The sequence below is a fragment of the Dromaius novaehollandiae genome, chromosome 7, assembly GCF_036370855.1.
Source record: "Dromaius novaehollandiae isolate bDroNov1 chromosome 7, bDroNov1.hap1, whole genome shotgun sequence".
Lineage (NCBI taxonomy): Eukaryota > Metazoa > Chordata > Aves > Casuariiformes > Dromaiidae > Dromaius > Dromaius novaehollandiae.
The window spans coordinates 360912-376158 of NC_088104.1; the positions used below are offsets into that span (position 1 = coordinate 360912).

The window sequence follows — 15247 nt, forward strand, 5'->3', positions numbered from 1 at the left end:
TGAGTGAACCAGTTAACATATCAATGCTGTCACCGTAAACCACAGGAAGTGCAGCTTTTAAAATAAAAATATTTTGGAATGGCTCTGGCTATTACAATACTCCTTTAATACCAAATAACGTTATTTTTAATCACAGACGTCTGAGTGTATTAATTATCAAAAATAGGGGTGTTAGGTTGGTCATTCTGTACCTTGATACACTGTGTTTAACTTTCATTACAAGAATATGAGAAATGGAAGTATTATGTATTTGAAAGATTGTCTATGTGATGGGTAATTCACTCTAAAAGTCTTGAAATACAGTTTGCTGTGATGCAACAAGGCTTTTTTTCAGTTTCCTTTTCTCGGAAGGTATGTTATATGGCTTCAATATCGCAGTGATATTTTTAAAAGGAACTTTTTGGATCTTAGTTACTTAAGAAGGTATCTAATTTTAGTTAGGCTAATTTAAGCACTTAATGGAAGTTTGATCATGAACTTAATTTTTCTCTAGCTCATATATATTGTGAAAATTGAGGCTTCCAGTTCATCAGAAATGCTTAATTTATACATTCTGAATGGAATGTATAAACTGAAGTGAAACTGGTCCGTTGCAGAGCACACACTAAGACAAATACAGTACATGATCTTAATGGTTCAGCATTGGTTGTATACCTCGAATCAGCAGAAAGGTATGCAATTATTCTCAAATCATGTTACAGTAAATTGGATCAAGTTGCTTGTTTAGTTGTTGCTCCTGTGCCTTCATTTGGGTCCTGCATCTGCTGGGAGGTTTAAGCAGTATATAGATCTTGTGTGACCCTACTACACACAGATAAATTTTACTTTTAAATGTAGGGTAAGTATGGTAACCCAGATATAGTTAGATTAATTTGATACATCTTAATCCTGAAGAGATTTAAGTATGTGCCTGACTTCACATATAGGTGAAGACCTACTGAAGCTTCAGGAGCTAATTATGTAGAACTGTTTTGCAGAATCTCGGCTTTAAATTGGTCAGTAACGAGACTCTTCATAACTTCAATAGTAACATTAATGCTATATTAATAACTGGTTATGTGCTTTTTTGTCTTTTAAACATAATAGCGGAGATTTTTTTCTCAATGAAAACTATTCTAGCAGATTTCAACAGTCTTTTCTTTTCATTAGCTGTTTTTTTCTTTCCCATGAAAAATCTCTTTTACATTACTTCCACTGAATCACAGTAGTCAGAAAAATTCTTTTCAGGTTTCATAAAGTTTTTTTTTATTTTTCTAGGTGGAAACCAAATTTGAACTTTTTTAACATAACCCCTTTTTTCCCCCAGAAAATTGCTAGTGAAGGCAGGACACCAGCATAAGTGCCTGCTAATCCAGCATGTATGTGTATTAAGCATGCATATTAAGTATTTTATATGTAAAAGTTTGTCTTTGATGCATATACAGTATTCACATTGTGGTCCTCAATGTTGTGAGGTATGTTCCCAATTAAAAAACTACCCGTGATATGTGGAACGCCATTAACACTTTGGAATACTGATCTTTCCAGGTAGTGTATGTTTTTGAAAATCCTTAAATAGTTACTGCCTCAGGTCCAGAGCCTTATTAGTCTAGAAGTGTAGATTAACTTGTGTTTACACACTTTGTTTTATAAACAGCTTTTTATGATACTGTGCATATAATTTCTGATAAAACCCAGCTACTTCTATAATGTTTCTGGCTGCTACTAATTATGCAGGAGGTTCCTTTGATGGCTTTTTCCCCTCTTTCCTATAATTATGTTGATGCAATTTTTTCAGCACATTCAAAATTTTATGACCACACTGGCTGTTCACCCGTTTGTCCATGTACCTGTCCATTCCACGCAGTAACCTTTGCAGTTTGTTCTCAGCCATGATTGAAAGTGGGCTAGAAGTTCAAAGACAAGTTCCTGTGGTTTTTGTGAAAATCAATAACTGTGTTGAATAATAGGCAGGATTTGTATTACTTTCCCCTTTCCCCCTGCTCCAGTAGTTGTCTGATTCATCAGCATGAATGCACTGCTCAGCAAAACCACGTGTATATATAGCCCCACTCCCATCACTGTCCTTTTCAAGTGGAGTTGTCTTTCTTGGAGAGGGAAGATCTGGGTTATGTCGGTAGGAAAATATGAAGGACCATCATAGGAAATTTTTGCTTATTGGAGAACTTGATTCTGCCACACCAAAAGTAGCATATACATAAGAATACCTGCACTAACTGTTGATTTTTTTTGTCTGTGGCTTTAACTTCATTATACCTTCTTCCATGTGTTCTGTGTATAATAGAGAATGTGGATATTGGATACTGAAGTTTACCTTTTAGTTCAAAATTATTTGGTTCCTTTTCCAGAATAAACTTAATTTGGTATGATTTAATTACAAAATGTGGTGCACTGTCTTAAATAGCATTACCAATAAAATGCTAGTTATATATCTAATTACAAGCAATATGCAGTCAAACATTTCTGTTGGTGAATATCTCTTAAAATCATTGCCAAACACTAGGTATTTCTTACTGAGTGCCGTAGATAGGCTTACTTAAGCCATACGAATTTATTGTTATTTTTTCATGCCAGTAGTACATGAAAAACAAACATTTGCATTGATACGTGAAATGCAAACCTGACTTTATGAAATGCATAAACGTAACACACAGTTTTCCAGAGCTTTCACTTTAGTTGAGGATCTTCCAGAACTGAAATCTGTATGCTTAAGAATGTCCTGTAAAACTGACTGTGTGCACGGTTACCATGTGGACAGCTGATTGCAATTGCATTAATAAAAGTAGGATTTTTCATTTTAATTGGTTAAACTTGTAATGAACACCATAGCATTTTAAAAAGTATATTCATAGCTATTTTCAACCCAAGCAAAAGGTTTTTAAAAATACTTTGGACTGGATTTCCATGATGCAATAGATCGTTCTTGATTCAATTCCATATTTTGTATTGTAAACCAGATTTGCAGGATTTCAGACCTGTTAGTAAGACAGGAAAAAGCCTGCATTAATGGCTCCTTTATTGTCATATACATCGGTTTCAAGCATGTGGCAATAACCAGCTTCTGTTGATGTCAAAAAAAAGCCATCATAACATTGCTGAAAACAGGTTTCAGTATATTTTTCAGTCAACTCACACAAATTAAGATGCCATTAGACCAATCTAAATTAAACTAATTTTGAACAGAACAATTCTGAAAAAGCAGGATGCTAATTTTTCCAGGACTTAAATGGAAGCTCTGATGTTTTGTATAACCACAGTCCTTTAAATTATATTTTTGTTTATGGAATATATTCCCTGCAACAGACACTGAAATCATCATAAATAGCATCTTTTAAAGAGTGATTTCTCAAAATGATTCATTTTTCAACTTTCCTGTTGCCTTTTAGAAACAATACATAGATTGCTGGGGGTCTGTAGATCACAACCTGAAAGCACGTGTTGTAAGCTTTTAAAAGAAAGTATATCTTCACCATCTTCCCTTCTGAACAGAAGGTAATTTGTTGTTATGAAATTATTCCGGACTTGATTATTTTTTCATGGCTACAGTTTCTGTGTCTGAGATCTTAAGATACTAATCGATGCTTAGGGTGAGATTTCAGACATGCTTAGTATTGCTATTGTGCTTTAAAAGTGCTTTTAAAAGTGCTACAATATTGTGCTTTAAAGCAGTAGTGCTTTAAAAGTGCTTTTGGTTTCATCAGTGGCAGAATTGATCGATGTTAAGCAGTGATGTCTCGTCCTTTAGCTCAAGCTCCAGCCTTAAAGAAGTGAAAAGACGGGTGTTATAGTAAGAAACACTTGATGTCTTAGGACTTCAGCTGTCTTCTGGCCTCTTGCCCTGTTATGTTCTGCAGTCGTCCCTTCCATTCAGGATTTAGTGCTTCCTGCTCACAGTGTTTTCTCTTTCAGTCACTGGACAGCTTTCTTTTACGGGCTCACAGCTTATCTGATCAATCTTTTGTCTTAGTGGAAATCTGAGTCAAGACTGTGCTCTTACTCCAAACCTGAACTCTCACAGACCAGAAAAAAATGCACTTGCATGTACATTTTTGCCCAAAAAGAGCAGGGAAGCAGAAGGAAAATCATTGTAATCCTCTGAAACATGAAGTTGTTGTAGATTATATTAATATGTAGTCACTGATAAAACAGCAAGCCTGCAGACAACCCAAGCTGTCGTTTGCTCATCTCCATAATCAGAGGCATATAGTCAGGCCATTTCCATTCATCATGATGATGCTAGGATGATGAACTTAATATTTATGAACAGCATGAAGTAAAATTTTATCGGTATCACTAGTTCTTTATTTTTAGACTTTATTTTGTGTATATAATTCACCTCAGTTTACTGCCATACCAAGGAGACAGTACAGTTGTATGGTATGTGGCCAAGACTTGCATCATGGCTTACATCATCAAGAATTGGCTCCTGGGAAAGGAGAATCGGGATATAAAAGTAAGTTTTGGCCATCCTGGCAGCTGAGGCCATCACTCCTGACAAATTCTGAAGTTCTTTTGACTACTAGGAGATTAAATGCTTAACTTTACACTTCCAACTTGCAGAGATATCTTGCACTCTGTTGGTTTGGTACCACAGAATTGTCAATGCTTTTTGTTTAACACTACTGTGGGACAAAATTTTTTCAGTAGAATGGGAAAACCTCTGTATGCAATTACTACTACTTTGAACTAGTTCTTATCATAATTCTTTATGCCACAGGAAAATCATAACTACTTGAAATACAGCTAAGGACGTACTGAAGGACAGAGAATGTGTTTAAACTACTTTTGCATCATGTTGGCAGTAAGAAAACATGCAAATTTGTGAGTTGTGGTTAATCCGGCAGATTATTGAAATGGTCTTGAAGCGATGTGTTCTAAAATTCTAATGTCTTTTAAGTTTCATCAGAACAAGATGCGTGAGGATTAAGATCCAGTTCACCTAATGGATGATCTTTCATAATATAACTTTTTGTTGATCTATTATTTCTTAGCTTTTGTTATATTCTGCAGGTAACAGGATAGTTGGGCATAATGTCCTGAGAAAGGAGGACTTCATAAAAGCGTGCCTGAAGGAAGCTGGCAAGGATGGAAAGCACAGAACGTCTCTCCCTGTCTTGCGGTTTATACTGTGTTTTGAGAGAATGTCAGCACAGATGGTCTCTCAGTGACTTAGTGATAAACATTTGAGTGTTAGGCATAAGTGAAACCTGAACATTATAAGGTAAAGACATAGATTGTTTTGGTTGACCTTTCTAGGATAAAATGTGTTGTCAGTTGACATAATGCCCCTAAAGACAGGAAAGTTGTGTATTCTTTTAAGTTACTCAGGTAAAGTTAAATGGAAATAATTTTCTGTTCTGCGGGAAAAACAAAGGAGCTAATTCTAATACAGAAATAGAAAAATCAGCCCTTCTGTCTCTTCCCCCTATTTTCTTGATAATGGGGAATTTGGCAGTTTTAAATACATTTAGTAGTCCATCAGAGACAGAATTAGAAAACTGACTGCAAGGCTCATAATAAAAGAATTATCAAGTCCAGCTGAGATAGAATTGGAAATGTTTTATATATCATTTGTACCTGCTTTTTCCTTAACCAGGCATTATACAGTCATGGTGTAAGTAACACTATGGCATAAATTGAAACAGTAGTCGTTGTCTCTTTGAGGAAAGGAAAATATTTTCCTCTTACTGGGGAGATAGTTGTTGCACATCTGTCAGCACTCCTGTAGTGTGAGACCCATTCACTTGACTCCTTTCTCATCTGGCTGCTTATCTGCTTTCTCAGTGCCTCTGTCACATGCTAGCAGGGAGTGAAGTAACTTCTGTTGCAGGATTTTGCGTGGCAGACTCAGCTGGAGGGTCTCCTTTGCTGCTTGGCTTCGGGAAAGTTAATTTCTTCTGTGAGGACTCTGTGTTCAGGAGAGCCTTATGGAGCAGACCCAAGCGGATTTTCTCAGGTCACATATCTGACACCTGCGCTTAGTGTGCGATTTACTAAATCAGCTTCGTCGTATGGCTCATGTCACGTGTCTCGGGAGTTGAGGACTGAACAAGTAAAGATGTCTGTTTGTACTGTTATTTTTCTATGATACAGATTTTTATATTACCATTGATATGTTTATTTGTACATTGACCCATTAAGACCTTTTATTGTTCACGCAGTGTTACATGACACTTTCAAGGCAGTTTCTGAATTTAATGTGTTGTCTAGCTTCATTTTTGATGGTTGTAATTCTGTCTCTTAATTATCAGTCTCCAGTTCTCAATATACGATTCCTCCAGGATTTAAAATCTGCAGTGATTCTGAAAATTATGAAAGTTTCTGTTTAGAATTACCCGTGTTCCTTATCATGCTAATGTTAGTTTAAAAACTTCAGTGCCTTTTTTGGTGAGGCAGTAAACTTCAGAAACTAATTAAAGGAGTTGGATTCCGTCTGTAATAACAAAACACATTTTTACATCTGTTGAAGGTAATACTACTTTTTTAAACAGCCAGCACTGTGCATGTTGTAACTGTGAAATGTACGGTATGATCCATTATCTCACAGCTTCCAGTTTGCAATTAGTAAGAGCTATGTCCCAACAGAACTGCAGCAGAGATGTAAAACTTTATTATAAGTTTCTGTTACCGGCTTTGATATTTTAAATCAAACATTTAACTAAGCCCTTTTAAGCTATAATGAAGATGCAATATATCAGTCACAAATGGTATATTTTATTATCACAATTTCTTCATATTCTGACATTTTTCTTGTGTATTTGCTGTTATTTAGCTTATACTACTAGGTATTTGTTAATGGCAACTCCCAGCACCAGGCTATGTTACACAGATTTGAATGCACGTTTCTTCTGTAAGGCTGTAAAACCAGTGGACTGCTTGGTTCCCAAGGGCAGAATTGTAGAGAATATATATTGTACAGTATGGAAGAGGGAATGTGGTACTGCTGTCTAAGGACTGTGCGATGTGTAAAGGAAGTGTTGCCTTCAGTTATGTGTAGTATGAGTGATGTCACTTGCTTTGTGGATCGATGGAAAAGGACAAACCTGGTGAACAGAATATTTGAGTGTCTCAAAGAGTTATGCCTCTCTGCTTAAAGAAGATACTATTATTTTGGAAGAGGGTGCATTAGAATTTTAAAATGCTATTTGTGTTCCCTAATGCATATTTGTAAGCAAAAGCCATCTATGCTTGGTATTTCAGGTTTGCCTATAAACTAAAATATATGTACTGATACGTATTACATCTATCATCTGTATTTTTTTCTGAAAATACTTTTGTGCTTTGGTTCTCATAGTCCTCTGCCAGAGAAGCTTTTGCATATATTGCACATTGATAATTTTTTCAGGTTTATTTTTAAGGTTTTATCCATGGTTCTGTCGTTGAGCTTTGTTTGTGAAAATACGTTATATGCTTCCTGCTTCAGGTCATGTAATTTCTTGTGTATTTCATCTGAACAATTTTTCTTACATGCATCACATGTGAAGAGAATATAGCTAAAAGTAACTGTAAAGTGCCTGTGTTCCTGCCTCACAAATACTACCTTTGCGTTAGGTCTAGATTAGCCCCTCAGTTGTTCAGTGTTACATAATATGGGTGTCTTTCTCTCCCAGGACACCTTGGGCTTTAAGCGGCAGGTGATTTTATATGTACAGAAATTCAGATGTATGTGCGTTTCTGTTTACTTCCCCTCTGACTGATCCATTTTTAAAAACGAGAGATGTAATTTTGCAAGTTGGATTAATTGGTTTGCTGACAGGCAGGGAATTTTTTTTTTTTTTGTCATGGATGTGAAAATCCAGGGAAAGACAAAAAATGTAACTATACTTGATAAACAATTAATTTCCAATTTCGTTTGTTTAAAAAGATGCTTTTCTGGCAGCTGATAAGTGCTTTCATTTGAGAAAATACAGGCTGTTTGCTTTTATCACATAAAGGGGAACCCAGATTTCAAATTTCAGCAGTCAAACTACTTTCTTTGTTAAGGAGCTGAGAATAAGATATTTATGTGGAAAGAAGCAACTTCTCAGTACAGTTTTCAGAATCTGGCTCTGTGATACTGGCTTGTGTACCTGATACATTTTTATTCCTAATGAAGTAATATTTCAGACACATTATCTAACCCTGAGTGTCATGAGATTTCAGTGTTTGAAGACTTCAGAAAATGTTAGTTCTAAAAATACTGAGTCCAATGATGTCCCAGCTTTGGGGGGGCTGTGATGCTAAACACATTTCTAATATAAAGATAGTGCTATTAGTGATGAGAATTTGCAAAATTTGAAAGAACAAGCTTTTCCTAGTTACCTGTTTTAATACCTATATTTACAACTATGCAAAGAATTGTCACTTCTTTCCTGTGTTTTTTTTCCCCTTTTCACTTAGAGCCTGTTTTTGTTTATTCCAGTTTTGTAACCTAATTTATTTACTCTCTCAAAAAACCTCCGCCAACTCCCCAAATTTGTAATGGCCTTTCTTTTCTTTCTCTCTGATATTCTCCCCCCACCCCAGCTTTTTCATGCGTGTTTTCTCTCTTTTCCCCAGCTCCCATTTGTGTCTGTTGTGTGATGATTGCTTTTTAAATGCTGTGCGTGTTTCTCTGAATCACGCAAAATGCCGTGAAGTTTGGTCTGTGGCTGGGGTTTGTGTCTGCTACTGCAATGTGCAAAACTATTTTTTTCCAGGCCAGGGAGCCCACGTGAGTGCTGAAGTCATTCTTGCTGGTCCCTGCTTGTTTGCTGGAGATGTCCAGGTCCCGGAACAAGTACGCAGTCCCGAGGTAGTGGGCAGTTTTTAAACAAAGGGTGAAAACGAAGTCCCTCTTAAGCAATAATACTCAGGCTTTGTCTTGCTTTTTACTTCAAAACAGGTGTTAAAACAAGAAGTAAATGGCACTTGTTTGACATTAAACAGAAGCTGCGTTCTTTTTGCATTCTTCTTCTCTCTCTCATTGATCGCAGTGGCAGGAAGAGGAGCAGCGTTGTATTTCCACTTAGCTCGTGCTGGCACGGCACGGCAGACCTGTTAGTCCGCGCGTCCCCACCGGTTGGGGAACGGCCGTGAGAGCGCTGCTCTTACCTACCGGACGTGCGGAAGCGAAGCACGCGGGCGGCTGCACGGAGCAGCCGACGTGTCCTTTACCGCGAGCGCGCTGCCGGTCCCCGTGCCTGCCGAGCCGGGGAGAACTGCGTCGCGCCTCTGGAGTGTGGGAGCTGGTGAAAGCTGGTGCCGCGAGGTGAAAAGTCTTCCAGCATTTTCAGACAAGCTTTGCTGAAAGATTGTTTTCACAAGTCTTGAATCCTGATCAAAATACCTAGTCATGATGTAGACCACCTTGTCGTTGCTGACGTCATTACTTTCCCCCGTCATAACAGTGAAAGGTCCTGATCTGGAAAGGTTCTGGTGTGCCGACAGAGCTCTGATGAACTACACGGCTCTTGTTCTTCCAAAGCGGTATGGTTGTTTTTTTTTTTTTTTTAGGTGCTGAGTCTAGGAACATCATTTTGTCAACCCGTATGAAATAGTCAGCGATGTGAGTACTAGAAAAAAAACTTCACTGGCTGGTTGTTGAGCTAGATACAATTTCAGTGAGAAGTTAATGACGCTACACAGCTACTGTGTTTTGCCGATGCTAGGTGGTTTCTATGGTGGTTGTTCCCAGAACTGCCGGTGTAAATACTCTGTAATATCACAAGCACACGTTAGATGTTTTCTTCTAAGTGAATTTCTACTTTTTACTGAAAATTCTGTATGTTTTCCCTGAATAAAGCAAAAAGGACCAAGAGTTGAAATCCTTTGTAACGGCACTGAACTAAATAAAAGCTTAAATCACTTAGTTAAGCTTTTTTGGCCTATTGCATTGGAAGCCAAATAAACACAAAAACAGGCACAATCCATTCTTCATACAGTTTATATTACAGAGATTTTCAACATTTGTAATTTCTCTAGTATAAAAGGTTTTTAGAAGTGAAAATGAAGGTCAAACAGAAGCATGTTTAAATTCATGAAGATTCGGTAGGAAGGATGACAATTCAAAGACTGCCGAACAATGAATATTCTTTAGAAGGTGTTTACTTGATCGTGATCAGACAGTCTCATACGCATCTATGTAAGTGGATACCGATGCCTGGAGAATTGAACATAATGAGACGAGTCTCCAGCTGTATAGGTCAAATTACTTAAAGAAGTAAAGAGAAGCTGAATGTTGGAAGCCTCAGCCTTGCATTTAGGGCCAGTTCGCAGTTTGTGTGCGCAGAGCTCTGCTAACCCTCGTTCCAGGTCCTCTGTTTGCCGCACAGCAGAGGTGCAATCTGCCTGCTAAGGAAATGGGTGAGAGCAGTTGCTGATGAAAGGTTTCGCGTGGCTTCTGATTTCGTAAAAGAGTGCTGGCATACTCCCAATCGAAAATGCAGCTTCTTAAGTTAAAGACAGTCATCCTGAAAATAGACAACTCTGATTTTCTGCTGCTCCCGAGATGACTTTTTAGTTAGTCCTATAAAACTGCCCTAACCAGTGTCATAAATTTCCTTATTTGCCTCTTTGTGCTTTGGTTTTCCTTTTTAACTTTGCAGAATTTTGGTCTTTTCAAATTTTCCCCTTAGTTTCTTTGCCCTTTGTCATTATACCTGCCTTGACCTGCTCTTGTATCTTCTCTGGTCTTTTTTATTTGATGTTTTTTCAACATCAAGGGACCAAAAATTCAGTTAGAACATCAACTAATGAGAGAATTAAGGGTGCAGCAGTGTAATTTTAGGTCCTGTAGTCTAATGATATTTATCTAAGAAAAGGTGGCCACATAGAGTGATGCATTTAAAATTCATGTGTCTGAAATAAAATATTTTCTTTCTCAATGCAGAGAAGAACTTGTCATTATTTTTCACAGTATCTGCTTAGGAGCATCAGTGTTTAACATGGATATAGCTTTGCAGTATTTAACATGGATATATATTTTCCTTGATTTAACTGTAGTTTTAATCCATATTGTTAATATAAACAAGAATACCTTTGTCAGATGACTATTCAGTGAGCTTTTTTAATATCCCAATTCAAAGAGCTTTTCTGATTACCTGACCAGCCCCCCCTTCCCAAATAAGTATGGTGTTTGTTATTAACCTGCCAGTTAATAAAAACCCATCTTCCTTTTTGTCCTCATATGTTAACAGGAATTGCAGAGGTCACTGTTTGGGCACTGTTCTGCTCTCTCACCCTTAGGCTTACAGAATTCAACTGCAGTGGAATTCCCACCTCTAATCTCCTTTCTGTTTTTGCAAAGCTAGGATTTGGGTGAACACCTTCGCTTCCAGCTGGTTCCAGATTTTTATCCAATGTATTTGAAGAGTGTTTAGTTCTTCTAGCGGGTAACAAAGTGAGAAAAGATGGTGTTTTGGAGGAAGAGCAGTTCTGTTTGTTTTTCCCCTTTCCATCACTTAATGGAAAAGGGAACATGGAAGGGCGAATGAGTGGAAGTAGTAGGAAGATTTTTTGGGAAATTTTTGGTCTTGAGCTAAAATTGAGAGCTAGTGGAACTTGATAATACTGAAGACAGTCTAATATTTTACCCCTCCCCCCCATTTCATGAATTAATCCTCTTTAGAAGGTACAGCAGGAATTTGTGAGAGGTTACCAATATGCTCTTCTGCATGCCAGCAAATGAGCATTTGATTACTGTATCTTTTTTTGGTTAACCTTTGCATTGAATAATTCAGTGAGGTGAATGGGGGTTGTTTTATCTCTGGATGGGCGGGTTTTACTTTGTGCAATGGCTTTTGTTATTTTCGTCTTGTATTGTTCCATTGTGAAAGCCCTGATGAGGCCTCATCTGGAATACAGTGTACAGTTCTGCTTTTGTTCAGAAGGATCATTCACGTTCAAGAAAATTGGAAATAAAAAAAGTGAGAATGTCCACTAAGATGCTGAGAGGAATTCAGAGATGTATAGGAGATTGAAAGAGCTTATGTTTGTTTCGCCAGAAAAAGCAAAATTAAAATTGGAGGTAACACTCCATTAAAAATGGGGTAACACTCATCAAGAATGATTTCAGGCTGAAAATTTAGAGGAGATAAGGATGAGGGAAGGAAGCCAAATTTTGAAATGGAACTTGATCAGTGTATGAAAAGGATCGTATGATGTAGAATAGGAAGGAAGTAGATTTAATCCAGGACGTCTTTTCCAGTCCTGTGCTCCTTTAATAGCAGTACGCTGGTTTACAGAATGCGGGGAGGGAGAACTACTAGCAGGCAAGACCCAACTGTTTAAAATTTTCAAGAATCTCAACTCGGAACCTACACTGTTATAGAAAGCGTTTACCTTCTAGTATTTATATGTTCCTCATACCTACTAATGTCCAGTCTTTGCCAGCAGTACTGTGCACGTTGGTGAAATCTGCTGAATTGTTATTTAGTCATAGATTTCTCAGAGCACAAGGGGTAATTTTGGTTTGGGAGATACTTTGTTCTTAATAAAAGGATGGTTCAAAAATTGCTGTGGCATTATATCCTGCAGGGATCTTAGCATATTGAGCTGTAAACATTTATATCTCTGAAATTGTACTTAACAGCTGAACCTTACCAAAGTTTCTTTTCATCCATACTAACTTGTCCTTCACAGTTTACTCTGCTCTGTTGCCCTTCATATCATATTGTGGTTTGCATGCATCGTGCTAATCAGCTGAAGGGAGTCCAGTCTTTGCTTTGGATTTTCCCAGGCCCTTTTGTACGCTAATGAAAGAGTCCCATGTAGTTCTCAGATGCAGGCAGAAGACAACTGGAAGTTTTAAGTAGTGATCTATTACTGAAACTCTGTTGTATTTGCACAAAGCTTATATTGTTATATGTACCATCAAAGTAGCAATTTTGGGTCATTCTTTTTTTCTAAATCCCTATTTTGAATGATTTGTTCTCCACGCTTTGGTTCATCCCAGAAAATAAAAGGCTTTATTACTGTTATTGTTTCTAAAAATATGCATACCGACTTTTCAACTTGAGCACTTTAGTAAAACTTTGCCTATTAGGAGCATGACTTCTCTTTTTTCTTCCTTTCTTACTAACCCAATAAAAGGGGTTTCCAAGTATCAGGTTGACATCTAATTATCTTAAATAGGTGTTAATGATTTTTATGCCAAGACTTTTAGTTCATAAGTATTGGTAATGGCATCTCATTTGGAAAAATTTGCTCGAGTTCCCACAAATGTTTATATGGGTTGGTGAGGAACAAGTGTCCCCGTTTTATCTAAGGTTCTCTCTAGTTGATTTTAAAGAAGTACTAGTTACATTAACAGAAATTTTAAACAGTTTGACTGGAATTCCCTTATCTTACTTGTTCAGTCTTATAAAATATAACTTTGTTAGCTCTCCTGTCACCATAAACTTCTGGAGTAGACAAGTCCTGAATTACTAATGGAAAACAGGAAGAGTGTAACTTTAGAACTTAGATTCTTTGAACCTTTGCTTACAATATAATTAAAAAGGGCACCAAGTCAATTTTTTAAAAACGTATCTTTTGTAATTTATTGTTTTCATTGGAGAAAGAAGCAAATTGCAGTCATAAAAAGAAAACATCTGACCTCACAGCTTTATGAAAATTGTGCACTTTTTGCAGCATTTTGCAGTATTTTGAGGTTCTAGGTTTTAAATTAATTGAGAAAATGCCATTGCCAGAATGTAAACCAGGTATCCCAGTCTTGCATAAAGTCTTGCACGCTTGCCAAGTGATAGCAGTAACAAAGATGGGAATTCACCCCACCCTGTCTTCCCACTTAATTCAAACCTTAATCTGCTGCATTTATATGCTAATATTAAGCACCGGAAATTTCCTCTTTACTTTTTAAACAATGAGGAAATAATGCAGAAAAAGGCCTTAGATGACATTTAATTGCATAGTTAATTATAAAATTAGAAAAAAAATTGTATTTTACCTGTGCACATTAACCATCCCATTTCTGCAATTTGAGAAGCAGTTTGCACACCCCTGTGTCAGTGTAGAGCACCACTGTAGTTAATGAGACACTGCCTGTGCTGGGTGAATACCAGCAAATCTCCTCCTTCAGGGGCTTGCTGCATGCTCTGTTCTTGCTGTTTTAAACATTCAGCTTCCTCAGCTTGCATGTAGAATTTCAACTGTTTCTGGCTTTTTGTATGTTTAATAGCTTCATCTTAAGTTTACATTAACAATTTATTTGCATTTAAAGGTACTGTGCTTTATACTTTGTAATAATCAGATCTAAAAAATAAATTACAATAAACTGTTGTTCTGTTGGGCTATAGTAAGTGGAATAGCTATATGTAAAGAACTCCTTGTAACTGGTTGCTTCTTCTCCCTTTTAGTAATTGCACAACTTGTACAATTGTACAAGTAATTGTAGATCCTGAGCTTTTCATTTTAAAATGTGTATATGCAGATGTCTTGAGGAAAGTAATGTGTAATCGGAAACTATGTTCTTTGGTCCTTGCCAACATTTTCATTGCACTGACATGTTGGTGTTGTGTAAATTCCTGAAGTTCATGCCAAATGACATCTTCACTGTTGAGTTTCAGCTCAGTTTTCCGCACATTATAGCATCTGTCTACCGAAGTCACTGCTAATTCTGTGCTTTGGACACTAGGGCCAAAATCAATCTGTTCTTTTAATAGGAGAGACTAGAAATGCTGAAACATGGAAGAAACAGTCAGTTTCTTTATTATATATAAAGGTAGATGCTTCCTCTTCTGTTCTGTAGTTTCAGAGCATGTTAAATATAAAGCTTCGGTCTGGGTATAAATATGTCGGCAGCAAAGAGTTACTTTTCAAAGCTCAAAATCACTTGGCTTAGTCATGTTTTCTGTAGTTTGTGCTGTAAATAAAAGGTGGGTCACTGTTGATAATGGTGTGTCAGTTTGTTTTTCCTCTGTGGTTTGTTTTTAAAAACCTCAGTAAATACAGAAATTATGATTCTTCCTTGAGCCTGCTTCTAAATAAAGTTTCATGTTAGTTTTATACCAATAGTGCAAACTAATTGGTCAGCTAATACAAACTCAATTTTGAGTAAAACGAGTATGAGGAATGAGTGATGGACTCTGGAGGAGCAGTCACGTTTGGCAAAGTAAGCATGGCTTTTAGTTAATATTTGATGTATGCTGGTGACTGAGTTGCACAGAGTTGCAAAAGTACTGGCAATAAGTCTGCAGGTGAATGGTAGCAGTGAGGGATAGGCAGCTATAAAGTACCGAGTTAATCAAAGCCCCGAGCTTTGTGAAGGACGTGCTGTTGTTTGCACCTC

At 37.1% G+C, this 15247-nt stretch overlaps 1 protein-coding gene across 5 annotated transcripts in view; it reads left to right on the forward strand.

The window, feature by feature from the left end:
* The window catches only part of BAZ2B (bromodomain adjacent to zinc finger domain 2B), a 159818-nt gene that overhangs the window by 16303 nt on the left and 128268 nt on the right, over positions 1-15247 (forward strand). For 3 of the 5 annotated variants that reach the window (XM_064514488.1, XM_064514489.1, XM_064514490.1), the window contains exon 1: positions 8498-8773. The exons of the other annotated variants lie outside the window; for them this stretch is intronic. In XM_064514488.1, the coding sequence (XP_064370558.1) occupies positions 8513-8773 (261 nt within the window). In that variant the 5' untranslated portion in view covers positions 8498-8512. Of the gene's footprint in view, positions 1-8497; positions 8774-15247 lie in introns of those variants that run through there. 5 annotated transcript variants of the gene reach the window in all.